Source organism: Chelonia mydas, chromosome 2, assembly GCF_015237465.2.
Source record: "Chelonia mydas isolate rCheMyd1 chromosome 2, rCheMyd1.pri.v2, whole genome shotgun sequence".
Classification (NCBI taxonomy): Eukaryota; Metazoa; Chordata; order Testudines; family Cheloniidae; genus Chelonia; species Chelonia mydas.
In genome coordinates this window covers 66,206,953-66,227,290 of record NC_057850.1, presented here as the reverse complement: position 1 = coordinate 66,227,290, position 20,338 = coordinate 66,206,953, and the positions used below count along the sequence as shown (strand labels likewise).

At 39.7% G+C, this 20,338-nt stretch overlaps 2 protein-coding genes across 11 annotated transcripts in view; one reads left to right on the top strand and one right to left on the bottom strand.

Moving 5' to 3' along the window:
• Positions 1-2,921, bottom strand: part of PLAG1 (PLAG1 zinc finger) — a 57,994-nt gene extending 55,073 nt beyond the window's left edge. For 4 of the 7 annotated variants that reach the window (XM_037892591.2, XM_037892593.2, XM_037892592.2 and 1 more), the window contains exon 1: positions 2,677-2,861. The gene's annotated coding sequence lies outside the window, so the exon portion shown is untranslated. Of the gene's footprint in view, positions 1-2,676 lie in introns of all 7 variants that reach the window. The other 3 variants (XM_037892596.2, XM_037892595.2, XM_037892589.2) reach the window with 2 other exon arrangements.
• Positions 2,922-3,061: 140 nt separating this feature from the next.
• Positions 3,062-8,734, top strand: CHCHD7 (coiled-coil-helix-coiled-coil-helix domain containing 7). 4 transcript variants are annotated; one of them, XM_043539599.1, is made up of 5 exons: positions 3,065-3,230; positions 5,674-5,702; positions 6,461-6,534; positions 7,420-7,518; positions 8,546-8,734. In XM_043539599.1, exons 3-5 carry the CDS (start codon positions 6,481-6,483, stop codon positions 8,648-8,650), a joined length of 258 nt encoding a protein of 85 aa, XP_043395534.1. In that variant the 5' UTR covers positions 3,065-3,230; positions 5,674-5,702; positions 6,461-6,480; the 3' UTR covers positions 8,651-8,734. The 4 variants fall into 4 exon arrangements, 3 of the variants coding, with proteins under 3 accessions (XP_037748516.1, XP_043395534.1, XP_043395535.1); XM_037892588.2 differs by lacking the exon at positions 5,674-5,702 and having other exon boundaries at positions 3,064-3,230; XR_005224330.2 differs by lacking the exons at positions 5,674-5,702; positions 8,546-8,734 and having other exon boundaries at positions 3,062-3,230; positions 7,388-7,505.
• Positions 8,735-20,338: the final 11,604 nt, after the last annotated feature.

The window sequence follows — 20,338 nt, the reverse complement described above, 5'->3', positions numbered from 1 at the left end:
AAAGGCTACACAAACAAATCAACTGTAATGAAAAAATGTAATAATTTCTGATAAAGATATCTAATTAGTATATTAAGAAGTTATGCTAAGAATTTTAAAAGTTAGATGTCTTACTGAGAATTAAAATACATACAAGATACAGACATATAGACAAGTGGAACAATTCACATCATAGTAGTTAAATATTTACAAATTAAAAATACAGCAGGAATCTGTACCAGTTACCATACTGATGTTAAATGTATATATATGGAGCTTGAGTGTAGTTAAGATTCTTTAAAAAACTGAAGGTAATTTTTCAAGAGATGTTAGAATTACACAGCTAAGGTGTACATGTAAAAAGCCCTTAGTTTGGCCAATTAAAAGCAAACAGTTATTGCACTATTTTCAAAACCTTTTGGAACTGTTCACAGGTTTTAAATACAGAAGAAGCTTTGCACTGCTTTTCAACAGACAGTTACATGTCCCCCATAAAGCTGAAATTACTCAAAGTGAAAATTATGCACTTAATAACTTTTTACAAGATGGCTATGAAATTTTGTTACATAATAGCCTTTAGTCTCCTTTCAAGAAATTGAGAACTAGTAGAAGTATACTATATTTTATATTAATAATGTTACTTTTTAATTTCTGCAACATCCATTCCAAAATCGTTTCCAAAACACAGCATTTTAACTAATGCATTAAGAAAACTCTCCTGAAGGCTTGCTACGCACAAAAGAAATGCTTGGATCCAAACGAATCTGCAAGTTTATCCCTATTATGTGGCATTAATTTATCATACAAAGGTCAATTTAATGTCTTTATCTTAAAAAAAACCAGAACCACCCCTTTGCTTTAGGCAGAGGTTCTGCATAGGTGAGAACTATAAGAAAAGAGAAGCTGTCTCTTTAAAATGCCCTGCTCTGTCCCTGATCCCACGTGGAACCAACATCAGCAGCACTTTCGCATTAACTTCAATGTGATGCAAGATGAGGCATCATTTTATATAAATAAAACGAGAAGGCTGCTGAATACATTCTTTATGGGACACAGACAGGTGAACTAAGCATGCCAGTGAAATCACAAGGCATCCCCAGAAGAGGTGCCCTTACTCTGCGCCCTCTACGCCAGAAGAGGTGCCCTCACTTTCTCTCTATGAGGTAATGTTCCAATCCAGCACTACACTGAAGAATCCAGTTTAAATAGAGGATGGAGTCACAAGTAAAATTTGAATTTCAAATGCAACGAAAATGTACTTTATAAACCGGAAAGGTTTACTCTTTGCTTCACACATCCTAATTAGATCAAGAAAGTGACACTACAAAGGCATTACATTCCGGCCAAAAAACAAGAAAAAGAGAAACCAACCGCACACAAAGAGCATTAAAAAGGAAGTTATAAAGGAGCAACTATAGCATTTATCTTATCTAAAAATCACTCCACATTACCCCCAAATTATGTAGTTTCTGCAGTATCATCTCCCCCCACCTCTCTCATCTGAATGGGATTTTCACGTTTTCTTATTGTCGGTGGCGAGTTATAAGAGGCTTTTGCCTTTCCAAAGAATTCATCAACAAAAAAAATAATAAATATTAACTCCTTGCTCCCTGAAACGTTAATAGGGGCATGCAAGGACACGGGGTTTATTCTGCTACCCTTAGGAAGAAAAGGGGGATCGGCCCCGATTTTTAAGTATTTTTGGGAATTTTTTTCTAATTTTTATTTTGTTATATGCCTCAGTTCTCCCTCCATTTTGGTTGTTTATGATACTGACAACAAGCTGTCCCTGCTCTCTCTCTCTCCGGATCTCTCCTGCTTTCAGTTAACAAACCCCTCTCCCCAATGCAACAACAGTCAGCACTAACTTGGATTCACACTTTCCTCTAAACATACTCGAATGAGGGAAGCAAAAGGCTCCTGGGCGACTCGAAGGGGGGAGAGCAGATACATTCTTTTCCTTATTATGAAGGGAAAAACTTTAGTCCTCCCCCCACACACACAAAACGAAGGAAAGGGGGGCTGAGTTCCCCAAAGTGACTCCAGATCCCCCCAAAAGAGTGAGCTGCCTACTTCCTAGGACACACTCTGGAGACTGGGGTCCACCCGGGAAATTTTTGTGCAAAATGCGCCTGGTTTGATACTTCGGGTGAATTTATATTAATTTTTCCCTCATTTTTGGGCAACACGGTCTCTAATGTCTTCCGCTCCCTCTCGCTGCTGTCACTCTATTCACAGCACAGACCCTGGAGAAGGAGGGGGGGGTGCTAGAAGATGGGGGGGGAAAAACTTCTGCAAAAAACTTTTCAGAACTCCCCAACGAAGCTAAGGGGTGGGGGGGGGAGAACCCCTCTCCCTCCTTGAGTCCCCAGGCAAACTTCTCTCCCTCTTTAACTACTACGGTGCAGGAGGGAAGAAGGGGGGTGGGTGGACTAAACTCCTAGGATATATTTTTATAAAATACATTTTCCGGGCTATGTATTTTTCTCCCCTACTTTCTGCCTTGGGGTCCCCAGAAGGATGGTGGGGGCAGCTCAGAGATGGGAGGGGGCGCGATTAACACAAACTTTTCCTTGCCGCTGCTCCGCTCTCCGCTCCCCCCTCCTCCTTCTCCTCCTCCCCCTTCATAATTTAAATAACCCTGATATTTCCCTGCTAAACCCCGGCGCCTGCCCCCCAAACCCGCAGCAGACTCACCGCGGGAGCCTCAGCATCCCCTCTGCGCCCCGTTTCCACCCTTTACAGTGTTCTCCGATTTTTCTGTAATTTTTTTCCCATATTTCGGGCTGGACGCGGCGGGCCTGGAAATTGTTTGCTTTCCCCTCTTTCCAGCAGCCATTGTAGTGTATGCGCTGCGGTGCAGCCCAGCCTGCCGCACACGCCGCGCCCACACCGCCCGCCGCCCACACGCGCCGCGGGTTGGCCGCCTCCCCCCGTCACTCAGGGCTCCGGCCGCGCCCCGCTGGAGGCGCCTGCGGCCCGCGCCGCCCGCCTGGTTGGTGGAAGGAGGCGCCGCTCTGGCCAGGGCGGGGCGGGGCCGGGCGGGGATTGGCGGCCCGGCCGCGGGCTCGGCGCTGTCACTCAAGCCGGCCGAGGAGCCGGGAGTGGGCGGCGGCGGTGTCAGTCCGGGGGGAGCCGCGGGGCCGGGAGCGGGCTAGGCTGCGCCCCTACATAACTGCTGCCGCCTGAGCCCCCGCTGACGTCTTTCGAATTGGAGACGGGGCTCGCGCGCCTACTGAGCCGCCTGTGAGGTAAGTGCGGGGCCGGGGTGCGGAGGGCTGCTCTCCCCCACGGGGACGTGCCCGCCCGGGCGTCCCGCGCCGCCTTCCCCCTGCGGCCCGGTCCGGGCGGCGGCGGGGGCCGGGGACCCGCCGCTCCAGGAGCGGGGCTTTGCTCTCCCGCCTCAGGGTTGGGGGGGGGGGGGGGAAAGAAGCCGCAGCGGGGCCCGTTCGCTTCTTTCCCCGCTGCCCGGGCGGCAGGGGGCGCCCCGGGCAGTTGAGGGGCCCGGGCGGAGAGGCGGGCGAGCCCTGCCCGGGGTTCCGGCCTCGCTGTCACGGGAGCAAGTGACCCTCGCCGCAGCCCCTCTCCTCTGCGAGCGGCGGGGGCGCCCCGTCCCCCTCCCACCCCTCGGGGCGCGGCGCCGACCCTCTGCCGGCGAAACGGGGGAGCAAGCGTGTGGCAGGCCCCCGGGTGTGTGCTGCGTGTCCCTGGGGGGGCAGCTCAAGGACGGAGCCTGGGGGGGCCTCCCGAGACCCGCCGGGCTCCCGGAGCGCAGCGCCCGCGAAAGCGACTTGCCCGTAAGCAGGTGTTTGGGGGCACCACCTTGACCCCGCTTTGGGAAGGGAGAGGCCAGGCGAGGGGCCGCCCCTAAACCGCTCTCAGCCACCTATTGTAACCTCCTCCTCCTCCCTCACAGATCGAGGTGTTAATTCAGTCCTCCTCGTTAATGACCGTGTTAGGGGCTTGACGGTGCTAGGCTCCGCTGAAAGACTTGGCAGCAGTGGGAGCCGTGGAAAATAGCTTGATGGCTCTTGAACTGCAAGTCTGCCCTAGGGTTAAACTGTACTAGTAATAAATATTTTCCCTGCCTGTGCTGTTTACAACTGTTCACTAATTTAGTAAAACATAATTAAAAACTGTAGTATAAACAAACCCTTGATGTGTTCGGGGTTGGCCCTGTATTCCTAAAGCAGTAAGGTCAGCCTGTAGATGTGTAAAAACCGAGGGGAGGGAGAGGAGAGATTACTTCCTGTTAACTTAAATCAAATAGTAGTAGCATTTGCATGTGACCTACCTGCCTGTCAGGCTTGATAGTAGGTTGTGCTCCTAATGTTGTTGAAGCACTTCATAGAAAAATCAGTTCAGGAGCCATCAGATTATTTTCCATGTGCCCTTACATGTGAAGTATTTTTTTGTAGTAGTGCGTAGTATGTTTCCACATAGACTAGCATATTTAAGCTTTTGTACATTCTAAACCAAATCACCTAAGCAACTTTATAAGAACAAAACCTACTTTTTAAACCTCAATTTACAATCAATACACTTCCTACATTTCATTGTCAATTGGACTAAACCGATTGACAAGCACTGGAAATATATCCGCTTTAAATGAGCTACTAGTCATTTGTGGACTGACTGACAATAGTGTGAATACTAGACAAAATCTGCTTCCAGTAAGTTACCTTCAGCCTCTTCGTTGAATGGTCACTTTCATGAAGATAGTCTTAAAAGCATACCAGCAATGTTCCCTTATTGATCATGCTTTTCTAAAATAAGCACAACACACTAGTTATAAGTAATACTTGGGCAAACCTCTGAAATTTCATGTTAACAGCATTGATGTCAATGGGATGTAAGTTCTTTTGGCCTTTTCTGCAATTGCTGGTTGTCTAGTTAGTGTACATCCATTTATTTTTAAACCCTGTGTGATCAAAAACAGTCTTGCTCTAGCAAAGAAACGGAATAATTAGCTCCAGATACCAAAGTTAAAATACAACTAAAATATCAAGCTCTCTGTGAAAACAGTTGCTAAAAAAACTTGCAGTAGGTGAGTTAACATTTTTAACTTATATGCAGTCTTCCCTCAGCATTAAAATCTGAGAGTTCAAATACTTCTCAAAAGAAACTGTTCTAAAGTATGGGTCTCCTGTGGAGAAGTGCTTATTAAAAAGGCATCGGAGTTCCATGTTTGTTTCAGTAACTTCAAACTCTGTTTAAAAAACATGTTCTAACTATATACTCTGGTCTTAGATCTGAAACTGAAGTAGCTGTTTCTTCCTTGTACACAATTACCTGTGGTGTAAATAAAACCACCCCCAAACAAACTAGGAAACCAAATTCTGCCCTTAGTAGCTCCTGGACAACCTGGTTTTCAGAGAGGCTGCCCAAGTATACCTAAGGGCAGAGTATGGCCTACAGCTGAAACTTAACAGTTCAGTTGATTTACAAAAAGTAATAGAATCCCACTAGCTCCTGTGCATTGGCTCTGCAGTGGTAAAAAGGACTAAATAGATTTGTTACTGATGTAAGCAGAGTTAGTACAGGGTGCTATTTTTACTGTAGATACTCTTAAATTATATTTGTATTTCTAAGCTTGTCTTTAACAGCAGCTTTTTGTAGAAAAATAATGAGATCAAGTAGGAAGCTCAGTGTCAAACTGAAACTAGTTTTCTACTTTATTTTACACTGGTTTAGCAATTGGAAACTAGCTTCAATATTCGTAGGTAAGCATTGTTTAAAAATCTGATTTTTAAATGTGGGTTAAGTAGAATCTAAGTGGATATTTTCCTAGGGAACCATTTTTGTGTGTCAAACATGTCACTAATTGGTAATATAGTAGTAGATCTAGATGTTTCTGTACTCAAAGCTTAGTTTCCACTGTGGCCCTGATTCTTGTGGACTGGCCAAGGAGCACTTGGCCCAAGCTAGGAGGGGTTTGCGTGTGCACATTGTTCCTTTTCAATTCTGTGTTGTGCCATCTGGGTACTAGGCTGGTCACCAGTTTAAATTAGAACAGTTTGAGTTTTCTCTAAATATGCAGTGGCTGTTAAAAGCCCCAGGGCCTTTTGTAGTATCTGGCGAATTTGGGGGTGTAGGAATATGTGAGACATACCCCTTTCCTCAGTCAAATCCCTACACTAATAGTCAGGAGTTGGCATAGGAGCTACTACATAGCTAGGAAAATGGAATCCTAGTGGCTGGTTAAACTGGTCTGAGTTGCTTCGTACTATCAGAGGAGCATGAACCATCCTCATACAGTAGAAAACCAGGCCTCTTGTATGCAGAAAACTCAACAAGTTTCTATATTCCTTTTTTTCTAAATTATATGTTTAAAAAAAATCTCTCCCAGATCTTGCATGTATGTACTATGGTAGAGGTTTCTGTGTTAAACCACTTAAAATGGAAATTCATACTGAGACTGTTAACATTAATGGCACTCGTGGGTCAAATATAAAAGACTTCTTTTCTTTCCTGCTTCTAGCTGCAGTAAGACATTTTAGGATGTCCAGAAATGTGCAGCGACTTAGAGACCACGATACAAATCCATGTCTAGCGGTAAGATTGGTCGGTTATGGTTTAGTCTGAAGATGCTTTATTATAGGGGTGTGAAAACTACCCAGATAGTTCCTTCTAAAAGCAAGTCGTTTATACTGCTTCATATTCCTTCTGAAGGGGTGTATGTGTTCGTGTAAACATCAGTAATATTTGGACCTTTTAAGTTGAAAATATTAAGTTAATAGCTCTTCACGAATGGATGGGGTAGGCTTCTAGTTATCAGGTTTGGAATTCTGATTGTGGTTTCAAGGACAGACTTAAATCCTTGTAGCTTGGATTTGTTCCCCTCTTTTTTTTTAATTACCCAAAAAAAACCCACCCCCAAGTATTTTGCTGTTTACTGCGTTGGTTACCTTTTGAAAGAACCAAACAGAACTTCTGTCTGCATTCTGAGGACAGATGACCTGATTTTTTTTTATTCCCCCCACAGGTGCTGAGCAGCCACAACTCCTAATTGAAGTCTTTGCTTTCAGATTCCCTGGCCTTTCTTTGGGGGGTGGGATAGCCCAGTGGCTTGAGCATTGGCCTGCTAAACCGAGGGTTGTGAGTTCAATCCTTGAGGGGGCCATTTAGGGATCTGGGGCAAAAATTGGAGATTGGCCCTGTTTTGAGCAGGGGGTTGGACTAGATGACCTCCTGAGGTCCCTTCCAACCCAGATATTCTATGATTCTTGTAAGAGCAGGAGTTTGCCCTAGTATCCTTGATGCAAAGTTTCTCCTACTTCCCCAACTATTGTTTGTAGCACTCAGACAAGTTGGCTGTCTCCCTTAATCTTAATTTATAAAATACTCTGGGGATTTTTTAGAATGAAATATTACACTAAAAATGTGTAAATATATTTATCCCCACCAGCTCTTAAGTGTGACCTGTCTTCCATATTAAAGGAAACAGATGCTTCTAGACAATGTATGGATGACAATAACTACAGAAAGGATATGTGTGCCTCTTATTTTTTAAAGTACAAAAACTGCAGAAAATTTTGGGTAAGTAGTCTTGAGCAAAATTCTCAATCAAACAGAATATTTTGGTTTAACAAAACAGTCCTTTGAGTTTATCCTGGTAACTAAGGCCTAACACTAATCAAACTCTCTGCACTAGATAATTCCAGTTTATCCTGTCAATACTCTGACATGAATTGAAGTTCTTTCATTACTGTTTTAGCACTATTAAAATGAAAATACTAGAACAAAAGTAATTTTAGTTTTGCCGCAGTGTAATTTTGAGAACAATGACTATATTAACTAATTTTCAGAAGTGAAAGTAATGCATAGGTGCAAGTCTTAAACTGCTATATTTGTCCTTTTTTACAAATCTGAGTGGGTCTACTCAAATGTTTTTTGCAGTGTTAAATACCCCTGTCTCCTTCTGAATCTTACAGTTTAGTACTTGTACTATATCCTGACCCAAATCTCATGGATATATTAGAACAAAATTTTTAAACAATATAATCAGGGAGTTTTCTTTCCTATGTTAACTTCCCTCACCATTCTATTCACTTTGTCTTCCCTGACATTGTTCTCCTACACTTTATTTTGCTTCCTATTAATATATTCTAACTTTTATTTTTCTTCCTCATGAGGTGTTCTGCTGCTGCCACTTAAGTTGCCTTCTAACTCCAGCTTTTTCTTGTTCACTCAAAACATTCTGCAGTGGGAATATCAGCAGAGAAATCACTCCTGTGCTCTACTAGCAACATCCTTTAGTTAATGACTTTAAATAATTCTTGTCTGCAAACAGCTTTTTTGGTGGGTTGCACAATTATGCAGTTAATCTGACATATTGCCATGAGAATACTGTAGTTCTTTAAAAGTATTTGCTTTCACTGTCTACTGAAACGATAAAGTGGATTATCTGATGTTACTTAACTTCAGTTAAATGCACTGGTATTAGTTAAGGACCTAGTTTCTGCTATAAAGTACTTCTAAGAAGTACATTCACTAGGAGCTAAATTAGAGGCAGAGACTTCTGAGAAATCAGTGTGTTCTCATACTCGCTTTCTTCTGTTTACAGCATGCCGTTATGATACAAAGGAGAAGAGATGGTGTGAAACCAAATATGCCTACAGCAGGAGAGAGAGAGAATATATTGAAGTCAATAGGAGGGACACCATACTGATTGCACAATCTGTATTGTTTACTATTATATGTTATGTACATATGAAGATTTCTGTCAGCTAGGCATTAAAAATTTTTAACATTGCCTCTACGTTTATTTTATCATAAGATGTTGCCAACTGAAAAAGAACATTACCTTAGATTGTAAAGCCCTTGGGGGGGCAAGGGGACATAGTGCGGCAGGGACAGCTTTTCTGTTTGTACAATTCCTAGCACAATGGGATCCTGGTCAGAGTAGGGCTTCTAGGTGCTACCATGATGCAACTAAATACTAATTACTATGTGCCTAAAAGGTTCACTACAGACATGTACAAAGATTACCTTGAGGCAGTTATGGAAATAATTCTTAATCTTTCACTTAATGCTGAATGCCACGTAATTGGCCTTGATATTTGACAGCTTCTTCAAAACCTCTTTTGGCATAGAGGCATATCTGGTGGGGGACAGAGCAGCTGCTTAGAGCGAGAATTACAGAGGAAGAGGAACTACTGAGACTGGTTTGGTACAACTTAACCGATAACTACTATCCTACCGTTTTGTGTAATAGTTAAAGTAGCAGGTCCCTATTCTGCATTTTTCATATTTATGTACAAAAACCAATGTTTACATGAGTCACACTTATCACAGCTCTAATTGGAGGCATCTGACAACGGTACAATCACTGAAGTTACAACTTAAAAAAAAAATACAAGCTACTACTAGAAAAAAATAAATGGATTTCAATGGAAACTAATTTCTAATTTTTTAAAAAAAAGTTTAATCAGATTTGTAGCCATCTGCTTGTCTAGGGAAAGGCTTGTGAGGGGAAAAAGTTGAACTCCATTGTTCTTAATAACTTGCTTTCTGATTACCTGTTTACCTTCAATGACATACTTTTATACCATCACCAGCAGGTAAATAGTAGTAGATATTAACAAAAAACTGTTAACTGAAAATGCTTAACCTACAATTAATGTAAGATAAGATCTTAATCTTATTTTGGGCATTTAATAGCACTGTGTAGCCAGTTCCTCCTCTCTATGGAACTTTCAAACAGCAACATAAGTACTTTAAATTTAAAAAAAAAGTGTGAAGCCACAATTTGAGCATGTATAGTACATAAAGCACCTTTGACATTTTTTTCTGAAAATGACACTAGATTACTGGACCTATCATGCATTAAACAAGGCAGAGAGCTGCAGTTCATGTTGCTGCCTAATCAACCACCTTATCTTACAACATTAAGAAAATCCCCAGTGTTGGCTTTAAAGTGTGAGCCATGGTCCCATGCTGCCAGAGGGAGTAACTTCTACAATGTGGAACTGTTCGTTAAGGCTCCTGTTGCAATGGACTTAGCAAGAATATCTTGGCTGACTTCCACTCATGCTGCATGTGTGTTCCAGTTGATCGGATGGTTGCTTTTGTCTGTAATGTAATGGACTACACTGGCAACACTTCATGGTCTCCAGTTTCTCCCTGCAATTGTCTGCTGTTTTTCTCACTACTCTTCTGTTGGATGCCTAGCTCTTCTTCGTCCTGGCTTTCTTCATGTTTGCATGGTTAGTGCCCATCTGATATCACTTTTTTTTTTTTTTTTGTGCCTTATGAGTGTGTTGGTGACCCTTGGCCTTGTCTTTGCTAAGCATTGCTCTTACTGTGTATTTCCTTTTCACCACTTCATGTACCTGGATGCTACTGCTGGCTTCCCTGCATTTGTCTGACTGGGGATGGAGAACTAATGGATGTGATTGAACTGAGTACTCTGCAGCTCTTACTACCTTTCTTGCTGCCTTTCCTTTTAGTGCTAGTTATTGCATGCTCTGCTGCACTTTGTTTCCTCCTCTCTCCCTGGCATCCCAAATCCACAGCTTTGGTTGTTTGCTGTTGCTATGTTGAAGAGCATTTCTGCTGGGAGTCCAGGCTCCCCTACAGCCTTTCTGCCCTAAAGCTTGCTGCTTTTTTTTTTAACCTGGTACTCCTGCCCCCTTTCTAAACAAGTCTACTCCTGCATCTCTTCCCCACCTCTGACTCAAACTTCACCATTGTTCACAATAGTTTTTAGGATAAAATTGACTCTATCCAGAGAATTCTCCCAGATGTAGTCTACCACCATCTCCAACTACATTTTAGTACCCTTGCCCCTTACTAACCTTTTCTTTTTCCCTGCTTGTTACCAACTTTCATTCTGACTACCTTCTAGCCTTTTGACCTCCTCCTGTCCTCTCGTTCCACTTTTCTCCTGCCCATTTTAGGGAAAGAGCATACAAGGACATACTTCTGGCGGCCAGTGTGGCCTCTCTAATTGTTGGACCATTTCTGTCTTGCCTCAAGTGAGCTTGTGAATGTTGCATACATGCTTTAATACTTACTGCCTCTCCCCCTTTTGGTTTACTAGAGAGCTGGGTTCTGTTCCCTTTGCTAGTCACACTTAGCATTAGCTTTCTGCCTGATAAGGCAAGGGCATTGGGTTGGTACTAATCTTCCTGTTTGTCTACAGTTTTGAAAGAGTTGACTGCTCCTCTTGGCTTTGTCATGTGAGTTGTCCTGGTCCACTAAGCTCTTCACCCATTTCTTCAGTGTCAATGTTAAGTCATCTTCCAGTGTGACCACTAGCATTTTGTCATGGCTCCTCCACTCTGTGTCTTTGGGCAAGATGTATCTGTTCTTATGGCTTCAGCTACTACTACTCTGCACTTCCCTCTCCCAGTCAGTGCAGTCTTGTGTTTTGAACTGCCTCTTCACGGTCATCTGCTGTATGTTTTACTAAAGTTTATAGTCAAATAGTCTTTCCTTAAAGAAAGATCATGGCATTATTTTTCTCACCTATGTCACACAGAACTTTCTTCATTCCTATAGCTTAAAACCCTTTCACTAAATTGTGATAATCTCTTGTCATCTCTTTTCTGCCCACCCTGCTTCAGTTAATGCAAAACCTTGCTTCCCATCTTACTCTTCTTTAAATGCCATTACTGATTTCTTCTTGCCTTTTGCATGAAGTTCAGCTTTCTCACAGTTGCCTTTAATACCCACCACCTGACTTTTAAAAAAACCAACATGTCTTGAAGTTTGGATCTTCACTAGCCATTTGTGTCCTGCCATGCCTACAGAGCTTGACAACTGATTGATTTAAAAAAAAAAAAAAAAAAACTTAAGAGCAGATGGCCCCCTTGAACATGAAACCCTTGGCAATTGTAATTTTTGGATGGCTGGAGACATGACCTAAGAGGGCTCTTCAAAACTGAATAAAATATTCTTCATAGTTTGTTGAATTAAAACACCAAGTGTAAAACTGTTCTTTTGGCCAAGGGCTGTATATTACATTTTAAAGTGATTTGGGCAGGAGTAGTATCTTCCTCTTTCCAATATCAAGCAAACCGGTGCTTAAATGTTTACTTTGCTATTTTGGGACTCCACTAATAAATTTGTTTCTAGTATTGCACCAGGGTGCTAGGTGGTTTCCAAACAGAAAAGAATGCACTGTTAATGCCCTGAGGAGCTCATAAAACACAAGGAAGACACAAGGTAATGGGAACTGATAGGACATAAGTGGCCAGTTTGTTTTTGGTAATAAAAGGATCGCTGTGGACATCCAAATTATCGATCAACTATCCATTGTGGACAATTGTAGCTTCTTGTAGGTGTCATGGCAAAACTGGATCTACAGGTAAGATTTGAATGCAGAAGACTATATGTACAAGTGGCTTTGTAGAAGATAGCCAGTCATCACTTCTAGAAATATATTTCTAGGACACCTCAATGCGTTGTCATTGTCAAGAAACAGCCCAGCTTTTTTTATATGAAAATTTCTTGAAGAGATCAAATGCTTTTACATTACATTATTGTGCCTTTCAATAGTTCTCCATAAGTTTACTTTCAATTGTGATATTACATATTTCTTCACCAGGGGCTGCTGTGTTCACATTTAATGCAGTAGAGTGATGAATTATGAACATGAAACAACCTTATGTATGCAACAGTTCAAGTTCTTCCACTAATTGTGTGATTATCTTTGTGAGCCAAGGATATTGGCCTTTTCCTTACATCACAAAGCTTACATTCCATTTTTTTAATAAAGTGAGGTAGGCCATAGTGTTGGGAGCTATAGGTTAGATGTTTTTGTTTTTTTTAACACAGAAATAAAGGGCCATAGCATGTTTGCCCCTGCTTTCAACTGTATCAACAAGTTCTAAAAATGTGTTTTGAATTTGTAGTACTACAGCCTCAAGGTAGTTCTTCACTGTAGTTTATTTTTACTTGGAAGAATTATGTCTAGAAAGTGCTTCATATTAAGATATTTCACCATTTTGTTTTATAGCCTGATGGTGCTGTTGCACAGCAAAATAACAAAGTCCTAATAAAACACCCTTTTATCTTGTAGTATTAACTCCTTAAATATGCTTCCATGGCTTGTAGTGCAAGTCCTCAGATATGCAAAGATCATACACTGGAAATGAAAGTGGTGCATACATTGATAAAATGTCAAATCTAAAAACCCCTCAACGTGGACAAACATTTAGAGCATCTAAAATTGTATATGGTTTGTGAGAGACGTGATTAATTTAGCAAACATGCCAAACTACAGCATGTATAGCAATATAACTTTCTTAAACTGGTAAAAATCAAAATGACCAAACTTCTTCAGAAGGGAAAATTAAAAATATTTTCAAGTAAGCTCTTTATTCTATAGGAATGAGCCTTCATAGAACACCACTGTAGGCTTTGTATATTGTTTAAGTTAATATCAACCTATGGTAAGATATTGTATGTAACTGATTAGGACTAGATAAAAACTGAATAGGCCACCTTCACAATGCTGAATGAATAATAGGGAACCAGGAGCTTGGGCTCTGTCTCTTCTCTACATTCTTATTTCTGCATGACCTCATAATTAATACATCTCTTTGTACCTCTGACTTTTTCCCCTTCTGTTTAGTCTCAAGTCTGTAGCTATCTTTGATATTCCTTCTTGGATATCCAGTTGTCAACAGAAGCTGAATATAGTTAAAATGGAATTCCACATCTTTCCTCTTCCCGTCTTCATAATTTTTAGTAATTCTGCCTTTTTCATTGCAGAATCCTGTCTTCCCTGATGCTAAATTCTGCCCTTCCATGCCATCCCATATGCTAAAATATTGGCTTTCTTGTCTCTGCTACTGCAGCCATTTCTGTTCTTCTGGTTTCTATGTTATGTCCCCACTAGACGCCTCTGTTAAATATACTGCAACAAAAATTGTTCTTGCCTGCCACTGCAGCTGTCATTCTTTACCTTGAATCCCTGATTTCCCTTTGGATCAAATTCAAACTTCTCATCCTAGAGGTTCTGCTCCTGCCTATATCTTGCCTCTTTCTTCCCTACTGTTCTTTTTATAAGCGTATACGCAATCTTTTAAAGCCACCTCAACGTCTAATATTATTCTGATTCTCTGTTAGGCAACCTCACTTTTCCTCCTTCACATCCCTCCATGGCTCCCCCCCCCCCCCCCCCCAACTAACCTTCCGGCACTGATCTCCATGCTTGCACAACTCTGCTCCTTCTAGCTAATATGTGAACATTATAGTAGCTTTATATTTTTATATTAAAAAACCCTATTTGTATACACAATATTAACTGTGTGCATAACCCAAGCATATGATTTTTTTTTTTTTTTTTTTTACCTTGTGGGACTGTCTGCCTAATCTGGATTGTCCACTCCTTAAGCAAGAATCTGCCATTTCTTATTAGTTTGTAAAGTGCCATATATAGCTGAAGTACTGTAGTAAAAACAAAAATAGTTTAGTACAGTGAAGACTGGAACAGATTTCAGAGTCTCTCTGACATTCACAAGTAATGGTCAGAGATCTTGGTGCTTGTTAGTGGTCCTCCCAGGGAATCTTGTAAAGACACAAAAGAAGGTGGAAATTATATTAAGTGCTCTCTCTCCCCATAGTCATATGGAACTGTCTGATTCAATTAAACAACTGTTCTCAGGAGCAATGGTTAGTTTATGCAAGTGTAACGTATATATATCAGAGCTGCAATAGCATGTAGATAAAACTTCAATCTTGGTTTTGTTTTATAAGCTGAAGCTGGTAAAAATTCCACCTAGCACTTACACAGTAGACTTATTTTACTGAAGGTCATTTTTGTATAAATTTCTGTGCATTATGTATTCAAGATTTAATTTTTTCACTATTACTGAGCACACAGCTTTATTAAGAAATTTGCAATAACTCTTAAGAAAAAGACCTAAGAGGATCATTCATATGCAGAGACCATCAGTTTACTGAGTAGTGGTTTTTTGCCAATTTATATAGTTTCCAGTTAAATTTCATCTAGTTGTGTGGGATGCCCAAATCCATATGGCATTTTTCCACAATGCTCAATTACTGCTAACCCCTCCATTTTAACATTGGGAAATTTCATCTAGTCACTGTACTTTTTCTCTAAATGATTAATTGAAATGTTTTTAGAAGTCCCAATACCATCATCCAGGTTAAAACAGCTGTTTGTTTCCTAATGTTTAAACACATTTTAATACATGACAGGACTTGGATCCTTACTCACCATTGTCCTTATGGTCCTACAGAAAGATAATCAAAAATCTTTTAATAAAGGTACTGTCTCCAGTGGCTTATCTTTATTAGTCTTTTCTAAAGTCCAACAGGCATAATTTTTCCATTATTGAAGTCATGCTGGCTATTATTAAATAATCTTATAACTATCCAAGTGTTGTACTGCTGTATTCTTAATTACATTCAGTCATTTCCCCTCAACTGAGGTGAGACTCCATGATATAATTACTAGGATCTCCACTGGTTTCTTTTTCTGAAGATGAACATCACACTAGAGATGTCTTTAGGAACAGTTGCTGTTTTTAAAGAATCTCTCATTCTTGCTATTTCACATTTCCTTTAGATCTCCTTAGTGGGTTTCATCCGGTGCTAGTGATTCAACTGTTTAAGTCGCTTCATAACTTCAGTTTCTGTTAAAGCCATGCTCTGATTGCACATGAAAAATGTCCTTGGACATAAACTCACCATTTATGGTAAACACTGCTCCAAAATTGCATTCTCTGCTATTTTATCATCCTCTAATTTTTCCCTCTTAGTCCTTTCACTCTTTTGTAATGAGGAGGGCCTTATTGCTTCTACTATTTATTTATTTATTTATTAGGGATTTTTTAAAAATCAGCTTTTTTAAAAAATCAGCTTTGGCCACCTGTTCTTCATGTTTATCTCTCTGCACTGTGTATTTCCAGTATAAACCTATCCTGGTATATGGTGTATTCTGCTCTCAATGGCTTCTGAGCACAGTTTTTGCTTTTTGAAAGGTGCATTTTTAACTCTGTTAAATTCCTGTATGTCAGCACTTAACTATGCTGGGTTTTTTTTAACTTCAGATGACAGTTCCCCTGCACAAAACAAACACACACCCTTTGTGCCAGCAAAGAACATTGACACAACTCATTTTATAGATTTTATTTTAAAAGAAACATTTAGGTTTGTTCTTGCTGGACTGGAAAAATAATTTTTTTGTGATTATTTCTTCTGGAAGGCACTCAGATACTAGTGATGGGTGACCTTACACAAACCTAGATATAGAATGTTAGCTCTACATAGATGGCTAGCACTTTGTATCAGGGATCATCTTTTTTGTTGTATTTGTGTGCCATGTCTACAATGATGGGGCACTGCTCCCTGATTGGCATGTGCTGTATGTCCAGACAATCTTGTGTCACATAATGGCCACAGATGACAAACTTAACATGCACACACACACACACGCTCTTGATAGTTGTTCCAAAAAATCAAAAAACAATCAAAGGTGAATAATAACTGTGCATGCAGTACTTTGTTATCCTGGGCAAAGGCAAACAAGCAACTATGTGTTCTGTGTGCCCAAGAAGTATGTTGTATAGATCAAAGACAAACTAAATATAGTGAAGTCAAGGAATGCCTCTAAAACTAAGTTAGACCAACAGTGGAAATCAAAAGCATCCTCCTGAGCGTGGAAGTTGTAGCAAGCATGAGCGAAACTTCAGTATTCTCCTTTGAAGACAAAGAACTGCAGTTGGTTTGTCAATAGCCTCACCTAAATTTGCTGATAATTGTTCTTATTAAAATATTCAGATGTAATTTTTTTTTTTACTATTGTAGGTCTTTATTATTGTAGTAGAGTAATGTCTTACTTTATGTCATCAAAGCATGCTGAGTTCTACACAGTCTTAGGCTGTATGACTGGATATGTCTATTTGAGGAGTCCCACTGAGAGCTAAAGGCGTAGAAGTAGAATTTTGGTTTAAAAAGTCTCCTTGAGAAATGGTTTTCACCCTGACTGGCTACGTATTGCACTGTGGGACTGTGCACTTTACAATACAGCATATACTTCATTCTATGGGTAATAATAGTTGAGGTTAAGGATAAAGAGCCAGATTTTGATGTAGGAGATGTACTGGTGTAAATCTGAAGTAATTCCATTAATATTGTTATTCAGTTCCTCAACTTTAGGAAATTTAACTACAAGTGAATTAAGTTAGGGCCAAGTGATTGCCTTGAAGGGACAGTAATACTCTGGCATTTTTTATCCAATGGGCTGATGGAAGCAGTTATTGTGAAAAATATATTTTTGATTTTTAATTTTAAAGATAATCCCATAATGGTTTCTCAAGTCAATATGTATTTTTACCTGCTGCAACCAACACTAAGCGTGATCAGTAAAAAGCAGCATGAGACTCATTGAAAGGATCCACCTATAACATGCATCAAAAGCAGTTTTCAAGAGTAAATATTTGCCATTTCAATTTTATTTTTAAAAATGCTAGACTTGATTACACCAAAAAGTAGAATAATATTTCAGTTGACCAAAAACTAAAAAAAAGTTTGCAAAACATTGTTTTTACACATGTAGAAAAATTGGTACCCAGGGACTGGCAGAGTATATCACAGTTGAGCTCTGCTCTTCTCTTTGCCAACTGGCCCCAATGTGCCCACTGCAGTATGAGCTGGGATAAAGTTTGCTATTCTGGCTTTAGAAAAGGCAAAGATTCCCCATGCTGAGAGAATCCATAGCTGCCCTATTTTGCGTTGGTCCAGTAGGACAGAGCGACCTGTTGTAACTATTGGGCATACCAGGTGTATCTCTATCGTAAGTGCAAATGTTAAGTAGTACTGAAAGTTCATAAGATGTTACAATAACCATGAAAACCAGTCAAGTTGTTTACCACTGTTGAATACTGTTACAAGTGCAAAAGACCTGGACAAAAGAAGCTGAATTAGTCTAAACCAAAAAGTGCCCCTGGATATAATCCAAGGACTGTTAAAATTATGTTTGTATAAAAACAGAAAATGTGGAACTAGAAATTAATAGACCAAGGTTGGTGTGATGGATATTAGGCCTAATTGGAGGACAAAATAATGAGGGAAATGAACTATGACTGCCACTTTCCCCCCTTTTTGGGTTCGTTAAAAAGAGACTTTGAAAAAAGACATGATCAGTTCAATTCAGATCAACTCTCCCACCTTGCATCGCAATCATTCCCGACCCCCGCCCCTACCCAGCACTGCAATTCATGCAATTCATGTCAACTCATCGAACGGACTTTTTTTCCTGAGAGGAAGACTGGCTGGCCTTGGTCTTGTTTTGTTTTCATCAGTGAGTACTGAAAGTCACCACACCATCATGACATCCAATCCTAAGCCCATCAGTGGGGATATCTAACTGTCAGCACTGCAGAGGCACGTAAGATCCTGCATTGTTTTCCCTTCCCTTGTGTTATTTTCTTTCCTTCTATCCTATCGCTCACTCTCTTGGCTTTTCATGAAATCCTGAAGTCAACTATGCTGTATTCATCCAAGCTTGTCTTGTCTGAGAAGAAAAGATCCAATCAGATGACCTCCCTGACCAGATCGTAAACCAGAATCCAAGCAGCAGGTGTTGGGGTTGACTTGCCAACCAAAAAGCATCCCCTTGTAACTAATCAGTGGTTCAGTATTTCAAAGACATCCACAAAAGCTGTATTTTACCCATCTTTTCTATCCTGCCTCTCCAATTTGTGTCTGTCTGTTTGTTAAGAACAGGATAAGTAAATACCCTCTATGCATCAGAAGAGAAAGTGAAATGAACCCTTTCCTTTTCATCGAAGAAAGGTTATTCTGAAAATAAGAAACTGATTTTGCTTCAAAAATGAGAAAGGCTTTAAAGGTTTTGACTAAGTTTACTTTGCATAATCACTCAACACCAGTCTCAACAAAAATATCTGTTTTAATTTCTTGGGGTTTTTTTTGGTGTTTATTCAATAAACTTTTAATGTGAACGAGTGCTTTTGGGTGTTTCCTAAGTAACCGAGTAAAACCCCAAGGTTTCTGTTTTAAATGACCTGCAACCTACCTATCACTGTTTAATGTTGGACAGCGAAAGAGTTTAATTTTAATTGTTTGGGCCTTTAAAATCAATATCCATAAAAATTTGGTAGGCTAGGTCCCTGGCCCTGATAGTGAGTCGATTATTTTATGGATATTTTGTCTATTATTATTATTGCAAAATGGTCTCCTAAATTAATAAGCAGTGACAGATAGACATTGTTCCTGTTATTAGCACACACAGAAATTACCTGCTTATTTGAAAGACATTGCTGGATTAAATTATGGTTAGGCTTGGCAGGATGTGATTTTTATTTTTTTTTTATAATTTTGTTGGATAGTATCTATGTTAATTTTTAATTTTTATGTATTTAAATGTTCACGGTTTTGCAAAATTATGGGTTTTAAGCATTTTTTGTCAATTTAACTTTTCATGGTTGCAGGAAATTATGGATGAGTCAAGCAATGGGGGGGAGTCAGAGAGTAATTATTTAATGACAGTAAATGTTGAGATTTTAAAAATTAAAGTTTTATAACAGTTAAAAGTTATCAACACCACATATCAAAATATACAAAGTAAATAGTCTTAAACTAAGTTCTTAAGCAGCATTTTTTTTAACTTTGCCTGTCTGTAAATGTTGATTATTACTGATGGAAATAGATTTGTCAGTTGTATGGTCACTGAAATTGACAGTTACCAACACCTGCCAATAAAAATCTAATCCTTCCAAGCCTAATTATGTTTTGTTTGTGTCCTCTACTAAGTGCAGTTGCTGGACACTTGTATTGAATTATTTGGCTTTATTTTTATAATAGTTTCTCTCTTATTTTTGATTATTTGTTTGCAGCAGTCTCACTTTGTGCTAGGTTCTATACAAACATAAGAAGTCACATTTTCTACCCAGTAAAATTTGACATTTTTGATAAAATTTACTTCTTAATGCAGCAGGTTTGCAAAAGTTCCTCAAAAAAAAAAAAAAAAAAATTAAGGTCCTTTATACTTACACAGTATATTTGGTATTACAAATAAATACTGTATATGTATTCAAACAATTGTAGTAAATGTAATAAGCCACTTTTCATCAATTTACTTAAGTCAAATTAAGATAGATTAATTAAAATAAAATATTTAGTTAAAAGGCCTTTCTTTTTATCAGCAGAACATTATGTAATCATTGAACAATTTGTCTTGAGTGTAATATTCTTGAATTAAAAGAGCTGCATTGTCTGTGTTTGGAGATTTCCCACCAAAAGGGGCCATGATCTGAATCACTCATCTAGAGGGTACTACATAGCATGCTTCATTCATCTTGTCATTACCAGATGATATCCTGGTACGTGCTAAGTCTTTTGAACAGGAACAGATGCATTT